This window comes from Struthio camelus, chromosome 1, assembly GCF_040807025.1.
Source record: "Struthio camelus isolate bStrCam1 chromosome 1, bStrCam1.hap1, whole genome shotgun sequence".
In the NCBI taxonomy this organism is placed as follows: Eukaryota; Metazoa; Chordata; class Aves; order Struthioniformes; family Struthionidae; genus Struthio; species Struthio camelus.
Genome location: NC_090942.1, coordinates 137,853,705 through 137,874,555, shown reverse-complemented (window position 1 = coordinate 137,874,555; position 20,851 = coordinate 137,853,705). Strand labels below are relative to the sequence as shown.

Sequence of the window (20,851 nt, the reverse complement as noted above, 5' to 3'; positions counted from 1 at the left end):
ACTTAAACTGCTTGCTATGCAGGGTAGGTGCTAATGCAGATTTGAAAGTCTGTAAAGCTGTTGTTTTTTCATTAATGCATTGCCACATTGTCTGTACTGAACCTGAGCTTTTTCCGTAATTCTCTCACTGCCTGGGGGGAAATAGACGATCATGTTAGCATTATGTTAATACATTTTAAATGTTGGTAGTGTTAATGAAGTCCTGATTTATATTTAAGTAAGTGGAATCAAACACCGGATGTATGTGGAGATGGGTGTCAAACTAAGTTGCTGAGACTCGAAAAGCTTTGAAAAGAAAACAGACTATTCAATCTCTCTCCTGGTCATGCCCCCAAGGCTGGGGTATAATATTCTCTGTATCATAAGATTGTCTTCTGTTATTTCTTTTACTTAAAGTCTTATTCCCAAATCTCTTTATTTCTGCAACTGTTTTTAAAAAAAAAAAAAAAGTTTCCTAAGATATCTCTTAATAAAAACCATTAGAGCATTAATCTGAGGAAGGCATCCAACCGTAAAATGGCTTGCCTGCTCCAGTGGAAAAAAATTGGATCTCTGCATTTACTGTTGTCCCAGTTTGTCTGTTTTCTGTCTGTTCCCAGAAGCTTCAAGTCCTGGGATTATCTGAAGTAAACTTTTGTTTTTCATACCTTTTTAGGTAAAGGATGAGAGGTTAAAGTGAGGTAGTCCCAGGTCTCCTTTGGCTTGCATTACATCAGAAGGTGTCTTCAGTCTGTCATTTCTGTTATAGATTGCCAGAGCAAAGTTAGCTGTATTTGAGGGATGTATATATCTCTACCTCTATATCTATATATATGTTTTTGGTTTTTTTTAAATGTGAGCACTTGCTATCTTGTTCAGTCACATGCTATATTTTCTTTTAGGGGGCTTGGCCAGGTTGTACAAGGCAGTTGTGAAAATAATTGCATTTAATTTAATGGTTTCGTGATTTGTTGTGCATGGAAGGTCAGGCTATAGTTAGACGTATTAATTGAATCGGTGTTGTGATGAGGTCTGCAGTTATGTTGCTTCCTTTTGTCGAGTCTGTTACGACAGTCCAATCTGCTGTATGCAAGGTCCCTTTGTGTGATGCTACCATTGTCTCACCTTTCTCTTTAGTACTTGCCATGTTATGAACCCTGCTCAGATGTTGGATGGTATTCAAAACTGGCAGTTCCCACCTTTTTCTCCCCAAAGCCTAATTTAAAAATGTGAAGGAGGAGAAAAAAGAGCTATATTTCAGAGAAGGGAAACTAACTTGGTGTAGAAGGAGATGCTAAGATTTTTCAGGTATGTTGAATTCAAATCAATACGATGTTGAGGTCGCTTCTTTTAGTGTCGTGAATTGGGATGGCTTGAGTTGTCTTGGATAGTTTAACATTGGGTAATGGAAGGTCATATATTGCTAAGCTGAGATGTATGACCTGATACTACAGAAGAAGAAAATGTTGAAAACAAGAACGGGAAAGGGGATTAAATGTGTGGTCTCCCTAACAATGCAGCTGACTTAAGGGGAGTGGCATACAAACCAGAATGAAAAATAGCAGGAGCAGATCATGTGATCTTGGGAAGTGTATGTGAAATGTGCTACTGACATACATTTTTGACTTGAATTAAATCAAAGGTGAATAATTTGTTACAGTGAAAGGGAAGAGCGTCTCTTAAATCAATATATATTTTTTTTATTCATACTTGCAGCTTCTTTCAATTTGTCACACTCATGGCTCTAAATTAACCAGACACCTGTGGCACTCTGTTTCTAAAAGAAACTGCATTTCTTTCTGATAGTCATTTATGTAATATGCTGCATGAATTCCTGTTAAGGGTTCTGTTTTTCACTAAGTAAAAAGTTGCTGCTTGTGTAGCAGATAACACTGTTCCTTGGAAGATAGCCAATAAATAAGCGAACTCCTTGGTAGTAGCTGCATACTCCCTTCTGCAGATGAATTATGAATTGTTACAATTTATTCATAGTGGAATCATATTCAGACCTGCAACAGTTTGTTCAGTAGCTGCCCCTAATGACTTTTAATTGCAAACAGCTTATAGTGCTGTATGTCATTGTAAGGCACTCGCAAATTAAGTTTGTTGGTCTGTCTGTCTGCCAACACACAAAGCAAAACTATCCATGCAAATCACTATTTCTTGCAAAAAGCTGAAATCGTTACCCTGAAAATTAAAGTTAAGAACTGCAGTACAGTATTTCTTAGAAGCAGTATCAGAAGAAATTGAAATCATTACGGATTTGAGACCTGATGTAGTGTCTTGGATCATTAGGAAAGTAGTGCCATAGGCAATGCAATTTAATATATTGGAAAAGGAACAACATATGGCTAATTATAGAACTACATCTGTAGTAATATGAAATTACTTGAATATTGGATGACAGTCTAATCTTGTCATCAAATCGCAAAGTCCTGTGTAGCATAATTGATGCAAAGGATATTAAATTCTTTTTCTTACAGGCTGGTTACTTTCCTGTGAGGAATTCTCAAAGACTTCTTAAAAACTTCTGGAGGACGTATAAGCCAGCAGTAAGAGTTCTAGATTAGTGACTGATTTCTGGATGCTCCATGTATTCAAATAAAGGCCAATATAACAGAGCACAATCCAGGTTTTGAGAAAATTGTTCCTGTAGATTATTAAATGTACCATGGTGAAAATGGATGGATCTGTATCATCTAGCTGACTTTCAAAATCCTTTGTAGGAGTGAAGTTGACCTGAAATGTTCCTGTACTAAATGACTAAGTATCTGGAATTTACCAGTTACACTGACTTACATTTCTTAATTATTTTGTGAACTCAAAGCTTTATTTATTTGTTTAGCTAAGGCCAGGAGTCTAGGTAATAGGTAGAATATTAACAGTGGTAGTACAGACTTGCCTAGTATTTCACTTTATCTAGTAACTAGAGAATGTTCTGCTCTCTTTTTGGCACATTTATTTTTCCTCAGTAAGGATCAATATGTTTTTAAATAGTAAATAGTTCTTCAGAATTTCCTAGTAAAAGTCATTTTTCATGATTAGTCAGTTTTGTATGACTCTTAATTGGTGGAATGTTTTCCTAAGAATATAGAAACCTGTCTACTTTTTTTGACTTGAAGTTCCTGGAATATGTAACTTCTTTTAAAGCAGAGCAATATTTTTTCCTCATTCAAAGACTGTAACAGTAGATGATAAAAATGAAAGTGGTTTTCATTTATAACATTATAGCTGTTTGAAGTGTGTGCAAATATGTAAAGCTTCACACAAAAAAATTAATAATTGCACTTACCATAAGTGGCATCTGACATCAGATAGAATAGTCCCCTGTGGGAATGGACAAGCCTGGCATTGGAAGAAGATGATTAAGAAATTTTGGATACAGTGTATAGTATAGTTTATTGTGCAACTAAAGTATTAGTTACCATAAAATGCTTTGAGGCAAAAAAGCTTAGTTTGGGTGCTGCTATATCGCCCTAATCTTTCAGTCCACAAACAAGTCTTTTTATTTGAAGATGTTCAGATTGAAATCCATTTAAATTTAATTGTTGTGCAGTATGGAGAAGAACTTCTTCCCATGTCTGGTTATGAAGAGTACTGTTACATGTAGTTCTATTAACAGAAGGTTACCATGAGTTCCAGAGTACTAAAAGTTAATTGCAAAGTGTTTTTCTTAGATTTAACCTTGGTTGAGCATGTTTCCCATCATAATCAATTTTCCTTTTGGCTGTAAAGAAGCATACTTTTAAAAATAAGTTGTGAAGTGTTCAGATATAACAGGGATAGATGTCACTTTTATGTGTAATCATGCAACAAGGTTTGGAAAGATTTAAATTCTATGGGATTAGAAAAGCATTTGGCTGGCTGTACACCTACCTCTTTTGACAGTGCATGTCTTGACCAGGAGACAAGCTATCTTTTTGAAATCAATTAACATTTCAAACAGAGATGGAGTAATGCTATGTTTATGCACAGAAATATGTTACAGGCAATGCCATCTGCAGGGTAAAACTGGCTAGCTGCTTCTTCTACAGGATCAAATTTCCTGTGACTGTTTGTGTCAAAAAATTCATGCGAGTGGTGCCTACTTTTTTTTTTTTTTTTTTTTTTTTAAACACACCCCTTGAGGCATCAGCCAGTGAAGAACAGTGTCAAGAAATGTATACAAGATAGTATCTGGTAGGATTGCTGCCTGAATACTGAACCTGCTGTAATTTTGCAAGTCTTTCATGCTTCCATTGCTATAAATGTTGCCATAGTGAGAAGGAGTTGAAACTAAACTGGATAGCAAAAGTCTGCATAAGAAGAATTACATTGCTAGCTAAGAGTACTGCCCTTTTTTCCTCTGTACAGAGAAAAGCATTGACACGTACTGGTTACAAGAATCAGTACAAAGTTCTCTAGTGACTTAACAAGGCCTCTTAAGAGAGGCCAAACAAAATCTGTCCCGGAAAAAAAGAATTGCGTGCATTTCTATTTAGAAATTCTGGGATGTAAGGCCTCCTCTACCTTTATTCCACTTCTCCAGATCACACAAAATGGAGAATGCAAACCAAGTATTCCAGATGAAGTCCGTGTCAGGGCAGAAAATGAAGGGAGACTAGCCTGCTAGAGTATTTCTCACCTCCCGTTTCTCATGGATGTCAATAAATCAGTAGTTTCTCATTTATGTTGCTGGAGATTATCTTTTGTTGCTTGCCTGTCATCCCTTCTAGTTCACGTGCGTACATGTACACAGGTGTGCACGTTTGTTTAGTTACTGAGTTACAGCGAGCGGTCTCTTCTGGACGGTTTGAGAATCTGAGGCTAGCCTATTCTTTCTGTTGCCCCTTAGCACTTTTTAAATGCGCTAGTTTGAGCACACCCTGTTATGCTGATCCTTTTTGCTCTCGTGAATATGAGAAGTGAACATTTGTGCCTCAGTGTGAAACACGAATTACAATGATTTTTGTTGTTTTATCAAAGTATTCAGCACCTATACTAGTGTACGTGTTTGTGTGAAGAAAGACAAATTCTTTTACCATTCTGAGCTATAAAAAAAAAAACAGTGAAAATAAAGGTGTGTATTTAATTTTGAATTACTTAAGAGAGCTATCAAATAATTTTACAATCGGCAAGTCCCAAGACTTTAAACGGGGGAGCATGCTTTTAAACTTTCCTGAAAATATCTAGTTAGAAATCAAGTCATGTAAACGTAACTTATCCTTACGTGGCCTTACACCTTAAACCTGTGGAAAGAAAAAGGTAGAAGAACCATTAGGTAGTTTTGTGCTTGGATTTCTTCCCTCTCCCCCCTTGATTCTAGGCCTAGGGTAGGTTAATATGTTATGAACATATCCTGCAAGGCCTCCTTTCCTCTTTGAGGAGGTGGCATAGCTAAGTATGCACACTATACTACCTAAATGAAACCTGCGTGAGGAGGTTTTGGAGAGAGTTTTAGTTGGACCTAGAGTAATTAATGGATTAATTGGTTAACATTCTTCTATATTGCTCATCATACTCAGAGCTTTTATTGTAGTTAAAAACAAAAACAAACAAAAAAAAGCAGATTGATTAATCTTTTGCATATGGAATGTGGTATAATGAAACTAGCTCAGATTTAGCATGTTTGAGTGCTAGTCAACAAACTGCTCTTAGAGTTATTGTTTGTTTCCTGCCAGCAGAATGCTAGGTACTAGTTTACAAAGGACAGAAAGCAAAATTTATCCGAAGGAGCTTTTTCTTTAATACCAACATTTAGTTTAGACACATTAATATAGTGAAGCTCCAAGCTTTCTTTGAGCGCTTTAGCTTTTGCAGTATTCTTAAATGTTTCTTTTAGTCCTAATCAAATCTAAAGTTTGTTTTTAAATATTACGAAGTAATTGATTGGCTTATTATGAAATAAAAGGTTCAAAGCTTTTACTTCACAAAGAATCCACATGTTTTTCCAGCCATTGCCTTTTTTTGCATATCCATTTAGATGAATCTTATACTGCCTTGAAATTCAGAGAAATATATAGCTCTAGGGGATCACTATATAATATACTTTCTAAATCCATAAAACTTTTTCTGAAAACCTCTCAATTAAATCTTTGAGCTCCTACTCAAGGCTCTTATTTGACATATACTCCTGTAAGCTTAACATGAGGAAACTAGCTACTTCTAATAGGGCCCTTTTTGCCTGTTATTAAAAGTTTTATTGATCTTAGTACCTTCAGTTGTGCTAGGAAAAGAAAATGGAAAGCTCCAAGTGGAGATATTTATAGTTTTATGAATAGCTGTCAGAGAAAACTCATTTCATTCACTAACAAGCTGATGTAACCCATTTAGAGCTCAACAGGTTTTTAGGATATCAGAAACGTAGATGGAGGTGCTGAGGTTCATTGACCATTGGTGGAAGGAAGCAAAACTGTCAAGCAGCAGCGGTTACTGTCTGTATTCTTTAAGATCAGATGGTTATTGAGCCAACTCTGGAGAAAGAAGAAGAAATTATTTGATTTGTTGGTAGAACATATTCTTCATTTTCTTCTACAGATTAGTTGTTCAAGAACAGTGTCACTTTAATTCTGTCTGGGTGGAACTATTTACCTACCTCTGGCCTGAGAGGCAGCCCGATTTTTGGAAAGCTGAAAGCGTACTTCTCTGAAAAGGAGGTTTGGAGCTGTATGTCTGTATCTGCCAAAGTGAATCAATGCTGCATTGCAGTTACTATGGATGCCTTGGACAGATAACTGTGCTAGGTTACCAAATAGAAGAGACTAGTGAGCGGTACCTTAGTCACTTACTGATACTAACAAGCCAAGCGATTGAACTAGAGAACTGTGGTTCTAGTCCATGAGTTCATTCAGCTTCTTGACTCTTAGCAGGCATTAACATGCATACCTATGTCTCTTTGTAGAAACTAAGCACAGTTTAGCTAAAGCTGTGGTTTTCCAGTACTTAGAAGTACCTGGAGACTCCATGCTCTCCTACGAGCTGATACCTGGGAGAATAAAGTAAGTATGCCATCTTCTATGGTCAGTTATGTGATCATTATGTAACCTTGTTTGGGAGTTTTTGCTCATTGCCAGCAAGAAGAGGGTCTACATACTGGCACTTTGACGAATGGTACCTGGACTAGAACCTAGCCTATTATGAGTTTGAGATTTTTGAGGGTTTCCTAGAATAATTGGCTTGCTTTGTTGCAAGCTTGTTAAGTCTTCTAGCAAAACAAAAGGATGATTGTTTAGCTTGTTGTTAGGGAAAGTGATCAGATTTTAGCTCCTGCTTCTTGAAGATAAGCTAGCATGTTACCTTTTTTAAGGAAAAATATTAAAAGGCTTTTTTTGGCTATAGAATATAGAGGAACCCACTTTAAGTACCTCCTTTGTCTAGGACCTAGGGCAACATGCACAAGATAAAAATGAGAGTGCAATCAAAACCAGGGTTCACTTTCATAAAAATTGCATTCTGCTTTCAGCCTTAGTAGGAATTTGGAAGGGTATCTTACCAGTAAGTTAATGCATAGAGAGATGCATGCAGGAAGCTGATAGATAGGCAGGGAAAGATGGCATCAACAGTAGGGCAGAAGATTAAAGTCCAGGCAGATCAATAATAGGCTCACTTTCTCTGCGCTGGACTTCTCCCATCTAAAAAGATGATAGATGTATAAACAGAAATGTAGAGTATCCCAGAAACCTAAGTAATGCTGGACAAGACTACAAGTGCTAGACACTGTCAGCTTAAGAGTCTGAGGAGTTAGCCCAAATCTGAGTGACTTTATCCATGAAATGGGTTAAAACTCTGTGTGACTGAATCAAGCCACAATATTAACAGGCTGCTAACGACTCAGAGCAACTCTCCTAGTGGAAATGGTAGGTATTGTTTTGCTATCTGCTTTTGCTACCTTGCTCGTTTTCACCAGTTTGCAGATTTATCATCAGGGTCAATATGTTCAACCTGTAAAAATGCTTGTAGAGAGAAAGAGAGCAGGAAACAATAGAGTTGAAAAAATAACGCAGTAATTGAACACGTATTTTCTTAGCTATGTAAAAACAGGTGAAGTGTGGTTTTTTTTTTTTTTTAATGTATTCCTAGCATAAACAATTAAAAACATGTCGGTAGAAACAGTCCAGCAGGGCACTAAGAACTTGCAGTGCTAGTGCAGCGCCATGCTAGTGGAGAGGGGCGAGCTTCAGAAGCTCCATCTTGCTGCTAGCTCTGCCAGATTGCTTTGTGGGATGTGAGAACTGATGCTGTACTCTTATGTTGGCAATGTAGACATTCTTTCTTCAGTAGCACAGTTAGGAATATTTTATTTGTATTTCTAGCTTGCGTATTACAAATACAATCCAATGGACTATGATGGCGTTATCTGATTTAACAATGCTACTGAAGGAATACTGCTACAGAGGAGGTAATATATCCAACATTACCAGTGTTGATCATTTTATTCCTGAAATGTACTTTTAAAACTCCTCTCCCTCCCCTGCTTTTTATTAGCTGTGTGGGAAGTCGTGACAACAAACACAGGGTATTTAACTCCTAGCTGGCTAAAACTAGATGAGATGGACCCTACCTTAAGTTAGGAAATGTTTAAGATTTCCTGTAAATGTTATGAGTCTCTCTAAACACACAATACTTATTCTCAGTTTATATTTAGCTTTGGAGATTGCTGTTTCTATTCTAGACCTGAAAAGCCATTTCTTTAGCTTATACCAATTGTTCTAATAAAAGAACGCTACCTTTTCCCCTCAAATACTGTCTTACTTACATACACTGTGATAAACTTACCATTTTCCTGCACATAGCTTTTTCAAAAAATAAGATTCATAATGTAACACCATATGGATACCCACGCAGTTGTCACACAGCTGTCAGCTTGTACTATTTGAGATGGTGTATCTAGTAACCTGTTGCCTTTATTTTCTGTGCATGCCAGAACTGTGTGGAATGAGACTCCCATGTGTTTTTAGTGGGCTTGCAGCTATTTCTGAATTCTCACCATTCCTCTGCTTTCAATAAAATTGAGCTCCAGTAAGATTTTGGAAAGCAACGGGCACAGATTTTTCTGCTTATTTGTTCTGCTGTTTTTAATACTAGCTTCTAAATCCTAGTTCATTTTTCCAGTTCTGTCTCCTTGTCTGTTTCCAGTCTGCATCACTCAGCCTTTTCTTCCCAGTTCCTTTAGTCACTGTATTTTTCTGGCCCTCAGCTCTTCATTGTGATCACTCAGTCTTTGGAACAATAAGCTTGGTGAGACCAAGACACTGTATTTCTTCCCTCTTTACCAAGAATTATTCTTTTGTCAAGTTTGGGCAGACTTTCACAGTGAACATAAATGCTGCATGTTATCTTCTTTTCCTATCTCAAAAATGTGTGTGTGTGAGATGTAAAAGTCGGCTGTGTTAAGCAGTCTTATCAGTAGAGGTAAGTTTTATCAGAATAGCTTCCCCCCGCCCCTGGACCTTGTGTGTTGTTTAGATTTTTTTTTTTTTTCTCTCACCCCTTTTTGAGGTATAAGGGGAAAAAAATACTGATGTAGTCAAGACTCTTTGGGCATTGCAGAAACTGCCTGCATCAAGTCCATAAATTCTCTCAATTTAGCTCCAAAGCTGAAATTTCAGCTGTAGTACTGAGGTAGAAATGCTGTTTTATGAAGACTTCTGGATACTTGCAGTTTCTTCTTCACTCCTTAGTACTAAAAGAAATCTAGTCTTTCTTGAGTGCAGGGTGTGGGTTGTGTTTTCTTTCTTTTTTTTTTTTTCATATAAGCTCTGTTTCTCAAGCTAATAAGTTACCATACACCTTATTTAAAGTCAACCCTACCTCTGACAACTCTGCAACAGTGATCAGTAAAACTTGTATGTGTTTGAGGCATGAATCTTGCCTACTGTTCTTTTTTTAATAGGTTTGATTTGGATTTTAATCTTTAGTAATATTCTGTAAAGAAGAGACAGCCTCTAAAAGGAATGCAGTTTTAAATGCTTGGCAGAAAAAAATGCCAGTTGTCTTAAAAGACAAGAATTTCTCCCTTATTGGCCAAGAAACGTGCTGACTGTCTGAGCCTAGAAAAGAAACAACTTTCATTCTGTATAAACTTGAATGCCTGAGTCTTGAAGAAGTGAAGGTGTTCACTGAAACTCATTTCAATATATTGACTGAAAAAAGCTTTAAAAAATTTAGCTAAATTGAAAGGGAAGTAGGAAAGAGCATTGACTTAGGATGGAATATGTAGAGCATTCATCAGGCTGGCAGAGAGTGTCAGAAGTGAGGGGGAGTTATCACTGAAATGTCAGGGAAAAATAATCCTGCTGTATTATAATGCTAAAGCAATTTAAAAATTGAGGACAAGAAGTTAGTACTAACTTGCACCTATAGAGCTTTCCCCATTATAACATTGCCGTAGAATTTTGCTACAGTAGGAGTGTGGTTTTATCAGCAAGAAATGTCCCCTGATGGGGGGGGGGGTGGAGGGAACCCAGAGAGCAAAAATACGTCTGGTACTGTCAGCTCTCTGCTGCGGCTTGGGGTAGTTGAAAGGGGAACCCCACTCTGTGAGCCTTTGGATACTACGCCACAGCTGTACCACTGAATTAGGTCTCCCAGGATCAAGGCTTACAGATTCATCTGCCCCTTTGAGATATGCCTTGTTGTTTATACGAGTGCCTTAAATTGCACTTAACTTAAACAAGTTAAATAAAATTGGAAATTAAGAAAACGCGTATTCACAGGATCACAGAATGGTTAAGGTTGGAGGGGACCTCTGGAGATCATCTAGTCCAACCCCCCTGCTCAAGCAGGGTCCTCTAGAGCACGTTGTTCAGGATTGTGTCCAGATGGCTTTTGAATATCTCTAAGGAAGGAGGCTCCACAACCTGTTCCTGGGTAACCTGTTTCAAGGCTCTGTCGCCCTCGCAGTAAGGAAGTTTTTCCTCATGTTCAGACAGAACTTCCAGTGTTTCAGTTTGTGCCCGTTGCCTCTTGTCCTGTTGCTGGGCACCACTGAGAAGAGACTGGCCTCATCCTCTTGACACCCTCCCTTCAGACACTTGTACACATTGATGAGATCCCCCGCCCCACTCTTCTCTTCTCCAGTCTAAACAGTCCCAGCTTTCCCTGTCTTTCCTCAGTGGAGAGATGGTCCTGGGCAGTGTGTTCTAGGTGACTCTGTTTGAACAGGGGGATTGGACATGATGATCTCCAGAGGTTCCTTCCAACCTCAACTGTTTTGTGATTCTGTATTCGAACTGGTCCTGTACAAAATGTATTCCATGTTTGCTAACCCACCTTCCTGGTGCCAGTACCTTCACTCTCTCTGAGTTTGTCTAAATGACAATATATGGGATGTTTGATCTATAGCAATGTGTTAGTTGGTTGCACCATCTGCATATGATGCTTGTCTGCAATATCATACAGTGTATAAGAAACTGAGTTCTGACTGCTTTAGCTCCAAGGCAGGTTATTCTCTATCTAGCTGACAATTTTTGAAACTTTCTCCTTTTAAAACCTATATTTCTCTAAAATTTAGTTGAAACTGGACATCCAGTTCAAAATGGATGGTGACAAAGTGGTGACAGTAAATGGTGAGACAAACAGGGCATTTCATCTGCATTTTTCCTTTGGAAACTGGTTTAAAACATGATCGATGAGGAGCTACTACTGTTTATTTCAGCTCACGTGAAATATTTAGTTGGTTTAGAACATTCAACCAAGATATGGGAAACCCCTACTGAGTTTCAGTTTCCTGTTCTGCAGGATAGAGCACTCTCAAGCCCTGCTATCTTTAGGTGTTTCACATCTTAGGAAAGTTGCAGATTTGTTTGACTAGCAGACACATTGTGTTTTAAAATCTATGCCTAGTAATCTCCATTGTTGTTGTACCCATTTTTAAGCTGTGGCTTTACCCTTGCCTGCTTGACAGGTAGCTGATTCCTAGAGAATGTCATTCAGATAGGATGGGGTGCTCCCAGAAACATAGACAAGGAAGTCCCTCCTTAAGAAGAAATGAGATGTTGCTAATACAAGTCCTCAATGCAGTTATTGTCTATTTTCGTTTTGTTGTTGTCTTATTTTTTTCAAGTTATTTGAAGATACTATTATTTCTTTTTCTTTTTCAAAAGATATGATAGTCATTTTACAGGTAATGCAAACCAAAGGGAACATATTCTATATAAATTCTTGATTATGACCTTCTTGATTATGATTATTGACTTCATTATGACAGCTGTAATTAGTTTTATAAAATAGTATAAGTGATAAGGCTTTTCAAATGAAAATTTCTTAAATGTCATACTGTTTGGATAACTTTTTTTCCTTATGTATGTTGCTAAAGCCTTTCTGTTCCTGTTCTTCATAGACTCATGCATGTGCTTTAAATATTATGAATAGTCAGAATCCTATGGGACTTTTGGTAGCAAGTCTGACATAAGTCTTTGCAAGACTGTGACCCAAGAACTTCTTATACTTAATTCCCAGAATAGTCACATTCACTGTATATGTCAGGGGGTCATCAGCATATGGCACAGAAGCCAAAGATGACACATCAACTAGATTTTTTGAATGCTGCAGAATGGCTGTCTGTATAAGGCAACAGATTCTAACTCCTACTACATTTCTTCCAGCGTACTCAGACATTACTTTGAGAATAAATACATGGTTTTTTAGTGTTTGCTGAAGCATCTGCAGATTCTTATTTTCTTCCCTGTGGAAACAGGAATATCATGTTAATGGATGTATTTGGCTCATCTGCAAGGAGGTGGATGCACGCCTGTCTAAATCCAGGCATGTTATAATCAGCAGAGCTTTTAGAGGGCAGTTACAGTGTACTATTTCCAAATAGCCCTTCAGAGGCTTAATTAGCCAAAGGACTTGAAGTTAGGTACCAGAGGTCAAACGAGCTAAATACACTCCACTCTCTTAACAGTATTACATCATAGTGCTACTAACTGTTAGTATGGTAACTGTAGTTACAGTTAATAACAATACTGTAACCCACTAATAACACTATAATTAGTAAAACAATCTTCAATTCAGTTTAGGCCATTCAGTTTGAAAGCTTCTTGAAACAAAATATGCAGGTACTGTATTTGACATGAAAGCTATAGAGAAGCTTTTCAGAATCACTCCTAACCTGAAATGAGTATTACGTCCTCAATTTTGACATCCATTTCTTTCCTGTTCTGTAAATTGGTTGAGCAAAGGATGATTCTTTGACGCGTGTAGTATCTTGGCAGAATTTATGTAATGTGTCAGCCTTCAAATACGACCAACGTATACGAAGGATAGATTTTGGTAGCAGATAAGCAATATAGGTGCTAAGAACTAACAGCAAAAATGGCTTTCATATGTGTTATTTCTGTTAAATAGACCTTCCTCAATGTGGCACAGATACAGTTAGTCATTTAAATCAATACACAGCATAACGCTTTCCAGTTTTTGATAAATATTGTGAGTGATGATCAATGGGTTTTTATATTCTATATATATACATATATAGATTTATATATATTAAATAATCTTATGTTTGCTTTGGACAGAGCCAGGTAAGTTTATTTAATTTTTTTTTAACACTTCCCAGCCAACATATATAAATATGAAAACTCATTGATTTTTAGTAGTAATAGTAGTAGTATTGATTTTCGTCTAAAGGTCTTAAAATGCATTATATACTATCTACAGTAGTCTTTCCAGGTGTTTTTATTTTGAAGGTGATCAGGTATTTCTTCAGGTTCACATGTTGTGACCACTTGAGAGCAAAAATGGAGTAGGTGTTTCTGAATTGTTTAATAATTGGTTACACACATGTCTTCAGACATGCTAGAGGGGCTTAATTTTTTTATTGCTGCCCTCCAATCCAATTTCTCTTTGCCTGTTAATAGTGGGATATCTTTAATTTTTGAAAACTGTGACGTTTGGAAAAGGTATATATGGTAGATCTAGCCCTTCAAATAACTCAGCTAGCCTACTGCCTATTTACTGACACCTTCTTACTTTGTGACCTCAAGGCTTCTTTCTATCATGCTACCAAAATTCAGGTGTTCCATCATCATATGAGCCAACCTGCAGTAGTCATGCCATGTGGGCTACATTTTGGCCACATGCTAGATGTGCTCTGACTCACACAACACAAGAAGTGTCTTGGTTTAACTTAAAAGAGAAAAGTGACCTATGATGATTAGCTTTGGTGAGAATAGATGGGAAGATGCTAAAAAGTTATCATCTGTTACCCTATAGTAAACATGGATTAACACTTTCAAATGTGATAAGTGATTTTGGCTGTGGGTTTTGGATAAGCTACTCTTAAAGAGGCATGCTCCTTTCCTTTGTTTCCTTTTTTTTTTTTTTTTTTTTTTTTTTTTTTTTTAGGAGTCGCAAAGAATTTACCTTCCTAAAATCATATTCCTTTTGAGTGTTTGAACTTTGGAACCCAAAAGCTTGTGCAATCCAAAATTACAGGTCTTGTTGTAAGCCTTGGCCACATCCTAAAATGTATTTGTGTGTGTGTGCGTGCTTGCTTTGGTATTGCATTTGGCCTGAACACTGAGACATTTACCAAAGTTTTAGTTCATTTACTTTTGTATTGTGAAGTCTTTCTGGATGTTTTATTTGCTGTATTTGCGCCTTGTTTTACAGGAGACACATGAAATTGTGGCTATCAAGAAATTCAAAGACAGTGAAGGTAACTTTTTCTCTCCTATGTAATCTTTTTTTGTCAACAACTATGCTGTTAATATCTCTCCAGTTAAATAAGAAGTCTCTCATATCAAGACATGATTTAAAAATGATAATGATGTATTAGCTCTGAGTATTCAAGGCCCTTGATGCTTCATACCTGCCTAGAGACTGCATTATACACTCCAACTAGATAAAATTACCAATTCCTTTCTTGGTGCATCCATGTGAACGTTGCTCGGATTGTGGTTCCATGCAGTATAGTAAGCCCTGTCACTCGGAGAGTAGATGTGATCAGAGAGTGGCAAAAACCACTCTTGTAGAACTGGCTTGAGGCGTCTTACTAATTTAAACAAAAACGAACTTCACCACCATTTATTTGTGGGAAAGGATTTTAATTAAATATTTGGCATTGAAGTGATTTTGTTGGAAAGGAGGACTTGAAGGGATAAATGGAGGAGACGCAGAGTCGCTGAGAAGTTCTATGGGAGTTTTCAGGGATCTATGGGAGACTTTGAGGGAACGGCGTAAAACAGCAGTTCTGCTCTCCCTTCAGCTGGCTTCATTCTCCCACAGGACACTCCTCTCAGCAGCCTCTATATACTGTCCAGCGTCAGTGAGATTGCTGAGGAGGGTAAAGAGCTAACTCCTGCAAGGCTTACTGTTGCTAGCAAAGAGGGTGGTAGAAGGCAGGACCCGTGGAAGCTATTGCTAGTGCTGCCCATGCCCCGCTCTGCATTTGGCATTGGTAAAAGTAAAGGTCTGGCTCTAACCTGCGCTTGTTGCTGGAATAGTCAATCCCAGTATCCTATCATAGGCAAAACTGGCAATCGGCCACTGCAGGCAGCTATCTACCTTGCATATATGTCAGAGCTTAACTCTGATCTCTGATGGACCAACACAAACAGAATGAGAAGCCAAGTGTGAAGTAATAGAGGAGTAATCCTGGACTGAGGCAATGCAGCTATGATTTTCCATATACTATGGCTTGAACTAAAAGCTCAGGATTGTTCTAGTGATGTATTTAAAGAAATAGCAGCGTTTTATTTTAGCAAACTTTTCTTTTTTGGTCTTGTTATGGGATTGCTGATGGCCATGGGAGATACGGTTGGCTACAAGGACTTCAATTGTTCAGGGTTCGCTGGACACAGTAAAGTCAACTTTGCCTCTGTTATTTCTGCAGTGCAAACTCTGTTTTGCAGCTGATGTTGCCAGACACTTGAAGGGTGTATTTGATAAATCTTTTAATTCTGCTGTTTAGAAATTTGTTTTAATCCCCAGTTAAAGAACATGGGGGAGTACTGAATTGTGGTGATCCTCTCAAGCAGGTCATGAGAGTACTTTGGAATTGCTTTTTGGTACTTGATCTGGCTGTTCAGGATAGATTCTAACCAATGAATCTCAGTATCAAGCCTCTAACAGGATGAATATTTTAGCTGTTCTGTTAAAAACAAAACAAAAGCAGCATTGCCATTAGCTATGACTTGCCAACAGTATTACGTAATATCAGTTTGCATGACTGATGACTACTTTTCAAAGCTGTAGCTAGTTGTTTACAAGTTTTAGTAAATGTGATAGAAGCTCTTTGCATGGATTTGATTCGGTCCATTTAACATCTGTCTTGTTAATAGGGTAGTTCATTAAAAACTGAATATATTGTAATTGTTTCTATTGCCTTTTTTGTTTCACTGAATTTTTGTTGTTGTTTAATATATGAATGCTAAATACACTGGGAAGAGAGGGTCTAGTTTTAGAAGAAAGTATGTAATCAGGTTGACTCAAGCCAACACCAAACACACTGCTCTAAAATCAGATGATTTAGATTGCTCTAAATTATGTATTTTTTTAATCAAAACATTTGTGATGGTAGTAGAATTTTTTTCCTCCCTCTTCCTCCTGTCTTTCAATTTTTTTTCTTTCTTCTGATGATGATTGTGTGTGTTTGTATGACTTACGCTATTCCCTCTCCCCTGCAAATCTCTTGTTGCCTTTTGCTTGCTTGGAAAAACAATTTCCTTTCCTTTTCTTTTCTTCCGCTGTCTGCATGTGCCTGGGCAAATTCACTGAATTAATGGATTTCATTTTACTAAATGAAGAATGCAAACTAATTTAATCTGTTTTACTTGACATTTCTTTCGTTGTATCATATAGAACCCAACCAGTTCAGGGCTCCTTGGTGATGAGAAGTTTACAAAGTTTTAGTAAAACACAACTTTCTTGAACAACTTTCAGATAACTAAGCTGTCACAGCATTAGTTGAATTTCTTGACTCCTTAGAATCACAGATTCGAGGCTTCATTGAATCAGTGCTTGCTCTGCTGCCTTCTGTGGCTGCTGCAGTGATCTGCTTGCTGAATTTGCTCTAAAAGCCTTCTGTGAAAAGCTTACAAGACATAAAAATTGTGTTTATGTCATAAAACTTGTCATGGCTATTGAGGGATAAAGTTATTTTTAGAATGCAATTGATTTGTCTTTAATATTGACCAAAGATCAGCTCTCCATTCCAGTGCCTCTGCCAAGGGCCTCAGCAGTGCTTCGTCCATGTGATATGTATGCCTGGGGTGGGGGAGGTGTCTGTAGACATATGCTTCCAAAAAATATGCACGTATATTCCATTTTTTTCATTCTGAAGAGCAGTAAATGCAAATGATTATTTCTTATCACGTTTTCTGCTACTGGAAGCCTAGATGGTAGTGAAGGGAAGTCTGTCAAGGTTACATGAGGAGCCCAGTCATCGTGTACCCCTCTTGCAATACAGAAGGCACCCAAGCAGCAGAAAGAGACCATGTTGGAAAATGAGCCTTCTTCTCTGTAATATTCAGTGACAGCGATTTTAATTGGAGGTTCAAATAAAATAGTCATAACATTTGTTACTAAGGTTTTTTTATTTTCTCAGAAGTTTTAATCTGTCACTTTTACTTTGCACTGTAGAAAATGAAGAAGTCAAAGAAACCACTTTACGAGAGCTTAAAATGCTTCGCACTTTGAAACAGGAGAACATAGTGGAGCTGAAGGAAGCCTTCAGAAGAAGAGGAAAATTATACTTAGTTTTTGAATATGTGGAAAAAGTGAGTTGAGTTTGTACTATCCTTTCAACAATTAAATCATCAGCTTACTGAAAAAGTCTTTAAAATTACTTCTAAAAATGGCACTATTCTAAAGTAAAAAGAAGAATAGCAGAAGTTGTTCTGAACTCAAAATTTTATAGTTGGACCTATATTATTAGAAAAAAAAACAATAATAAAGTTATTGGTGTTGATGTCATGTGTTGTACTTCTAGTTGTTATTCCTGAATAGCTTGAAAAAAATTCTTCCATATATGAATACAAACACATTCCAGTTACATAGACTGGAATATATATCGTCTGAAAAAATAATTCCATGTGAACTCGATAGTCCAGTTTAATTGTAAAGCTGGTTAAACGTCCTGCGTTGTGTAATGAATCTTGAGATGGTCTTTCAGAACAAGGTCATAGATTTCTCACCATGTTTCTGACCATCTGTTGCAACTTTACTTATCCGCCCGTTAAAAATAAGATTTCTGTTTCTATTTTTCTATAACAAGTTCAGTGTCAGTAGTTCCTTAGAGGGATTTGGCAAAGGTCACTATCCTTATTTCGAATCCTGACCTCATTTGAACCCATTCCAAAATTTTCTTAGCTTGGCCTACTACTGCCAAGCGTCCTGGTCTGTTTCCAGGGAGAAACAATGTAGAACACATTGGTCTTCCATTATTTTTGCAGCCTTTATGGCCACAGTAAACCTTACTTTTGTAGTCTTAAGCATTTAATATTTTTTCGTGAAAATAACTAGATGGTATTCAGTTACATAAGGTAAAACTATATGCAGTCATAAAAATATATGTATGTAGCTTTCATCAGGTGTTGTTCTCCTGATTGAAAATCTCATTTAATATCAAAGTGATGTTGCAGGGCTGCAGAGTGCTAGTTCTGTTCAGTCAGTTGTCCCTTATGTGTAAGGATATCTCGCCCTAAATATTGTGTCTCCTTACCTTAGTTTATAATTGAATATGTGGTACCATTTCATTCCACAATGTGAGGCGACTTATGCTATGACGTAGTCTGGCAGAAATCAGTTGCGTGTTGCACCAGCAGATCCGCAGCTTCTAACGTGGTAGATCTTACTTAGCCCTAACACCCAAAGCTTATCTTACTCTACCTGGGTTTCCTGTGATTGGTCCAGACTTGTGCAGTGTCTTTGATCACATACAAACTAGAACACGTGTTTAATCTTGTGTTATTGTTGACTTGGCTGAGTTAACTCTAGCAGTGGTTTGGAAGATCACCATAAGGAAAAAAAAAAAAAAAGTTTAATTGATCTAATAAGGGTATATTTCAAAAAAAAGTTAATATTTGTTAGGTAAATAGAGCAAGCTGCAATATCTCACATTATTTGCATCAGAACAAAAGAATACAATGCTAAAGATAGACATGCCTGTGCATAATACCATTTCTGTTTCAGTGGTCATCTTTATTTTCAGCTAAACTTCACAGTCTGTGGATGTTTCTCATTTTCAGATGTGTAAAATAGCTTCCACAGCTCCTTATAGATGCCTTTCAAGACCACAGTAATTTCTGTATCTTTGAATGAGGAATGGTGAAAATAATTAAATAAAATATGGTACAGTAGGCTAACTTTTGTTTTAACTGATTATGAGTGCCTTTTGTCCTTTAAGGAATCTTAGTTCTGCAATACCCAAATCCAGATTACTTAAATTAACATTTAGTCTAATCTCCTTTATCCATCATCCCCTTAGTTAATATCTTCACACAGGATTATGTCTCACTATGTTGGTTCTACTATTCTGGTTCGTGTTTATAACCCTAATTTCCTGACTAATTTATCCAGAACTACAGGCCTCAGTGTGGACAAGAGTCTAACTAAAACCAATGTTGTTTCCTAACAGAAAATTCTTCTTCTCAGATCTGAAGTGTATTTCTAAGGAAACTTGCACTCAAATACATAAGTTCTAGGATTTATTGGCAGGCTGCAAAACTTGACTATTTTTTGAAATATTAGCAAACGTTCCGTTTGTTTTGTCTCGTTCTTGTGTTCATTAAAATATCTTGGAAGAAAAAACCTCAAAAATATGTTATACAGTTAAAATATTTGTCAAAGGTGAGGTAAATTTATGTTAAATTAAAAAATCTATATAAATGTCCAAATTCAAAATTAAATAAGCTGTATAAAACAATATAGCCAAAATACTTATTTTTCAGAATTCAGTAAATAAGGCTCTTTTCTGTCTTCTAGTGGGCTGCTGCTGCCCAGTATTCATTCAGTTAGGATTTAGAGTAGACTAAACTCCATTGTACTTCTAAGTGTGCAAAATTGGAGACATTTTCTAGCATAATGGAAATCTAAAGGTCCTATTCAAAGAGGAAATTCAGCAGTCTAAACAATTAAGTTAGTTTAGTTTTTTCCGATGTCTATCCATAAAATAGTTAATATTGGCATCGTTACTGTAGCGCAAAGATATGTAAGATCAATATATCTGCTACATATAGCTTTAGGGTACTCCCTAGGGTACTATTTATGGCCATATGAGGCATTTTTATATCTTTATTATTTCATTCACACTGATAGGTTTCTACCCAGCTATGTGAAAGCAGTAGAACTAACTTAAAAATTAAGAAAACAGTATGTTAAAGCATAGTAGGATATTTACAAATCCTGTTGTCTGCTAAACTTTACATATAGCAACACTGAGCTGGAGTTTCTGTTTAAGCAATCTTTTGTAAGTAAATGAATTTTTAGAAATTTTAGTCCAAGTGGTCTGATGACAGAGTTTTAAGAGTCCTAGAGTACATTTGTGATTCACCTGTAAGGAATATTGTCTTCACAAGTGCTTTCTCTAGAATGAAAACAGCTTAATAGTTTGTGTATAATTAAAATAAACTCATTGAATGTTAAACTGGTTTTCATAGCCAGACTCACTGGCATAAGTATGTCGCTTTAGTATGTTGAAGACATGTTAATCTGGCTACTACAGTATATGTATTTTAAATAATGTCTTTTAAACACTTAGAATATGCTTGAATTGCTAGAAGAAATGCCAAATGGAGTTCCACCAGAAAAAGTGAAAAGCTATATCTACCAGCTAATTAAAGCAATTCACTGGTGTCATAAGAATGATATTGTTCATAGAGGTAAGTTTGTAGTTTTATATATAGAATTGAGCCCCTAGTAGAAATTTACTTTACTATGGGGAAAGATG

The 20,851-nt window shown here is 36.8% G+C and overlaps 1 protein-coding gene across 7 annotated transcripts in view; it reads left to right on the top strand.

The window, feature by feature from the left end:
- The window catches only part of CDKL5 (cyclin dependent kinase like 5), a 124,898-nt gene that overhangs the window by 60,048 nt on the left and 43,999 nt on the right, over positions 1 to 20,851 (top strand). For 6 of the 7 annotated variants that reach the window (XM_068918669.1, XM_068918651.1, XM_068918661.1 and 3 more), the window contains 3 exons: positions 14,575 to 14,620; positions 17,545 to 17,681; positions 20,663 to 20,783. In XM_068918669.1, coding sequence (XP_068774770.1) covers positions 14,575 to 14,620; positions 17,545 to 17,681; positions 20,663 to 20,783 — 304 coding nt within the window. Of the gene's footprint in view, positions 1 to 6,859; positions 6,957 to 8,270; positions 8,357 to 14,574; positions 14,621 to 17,544; positions 17,682 to 20,662; positions 20,784 to 20,851 lie in introns of all 7 variants that reach the window. The other variant, XM_068918692.1, reaches the window with a different exon arrangement.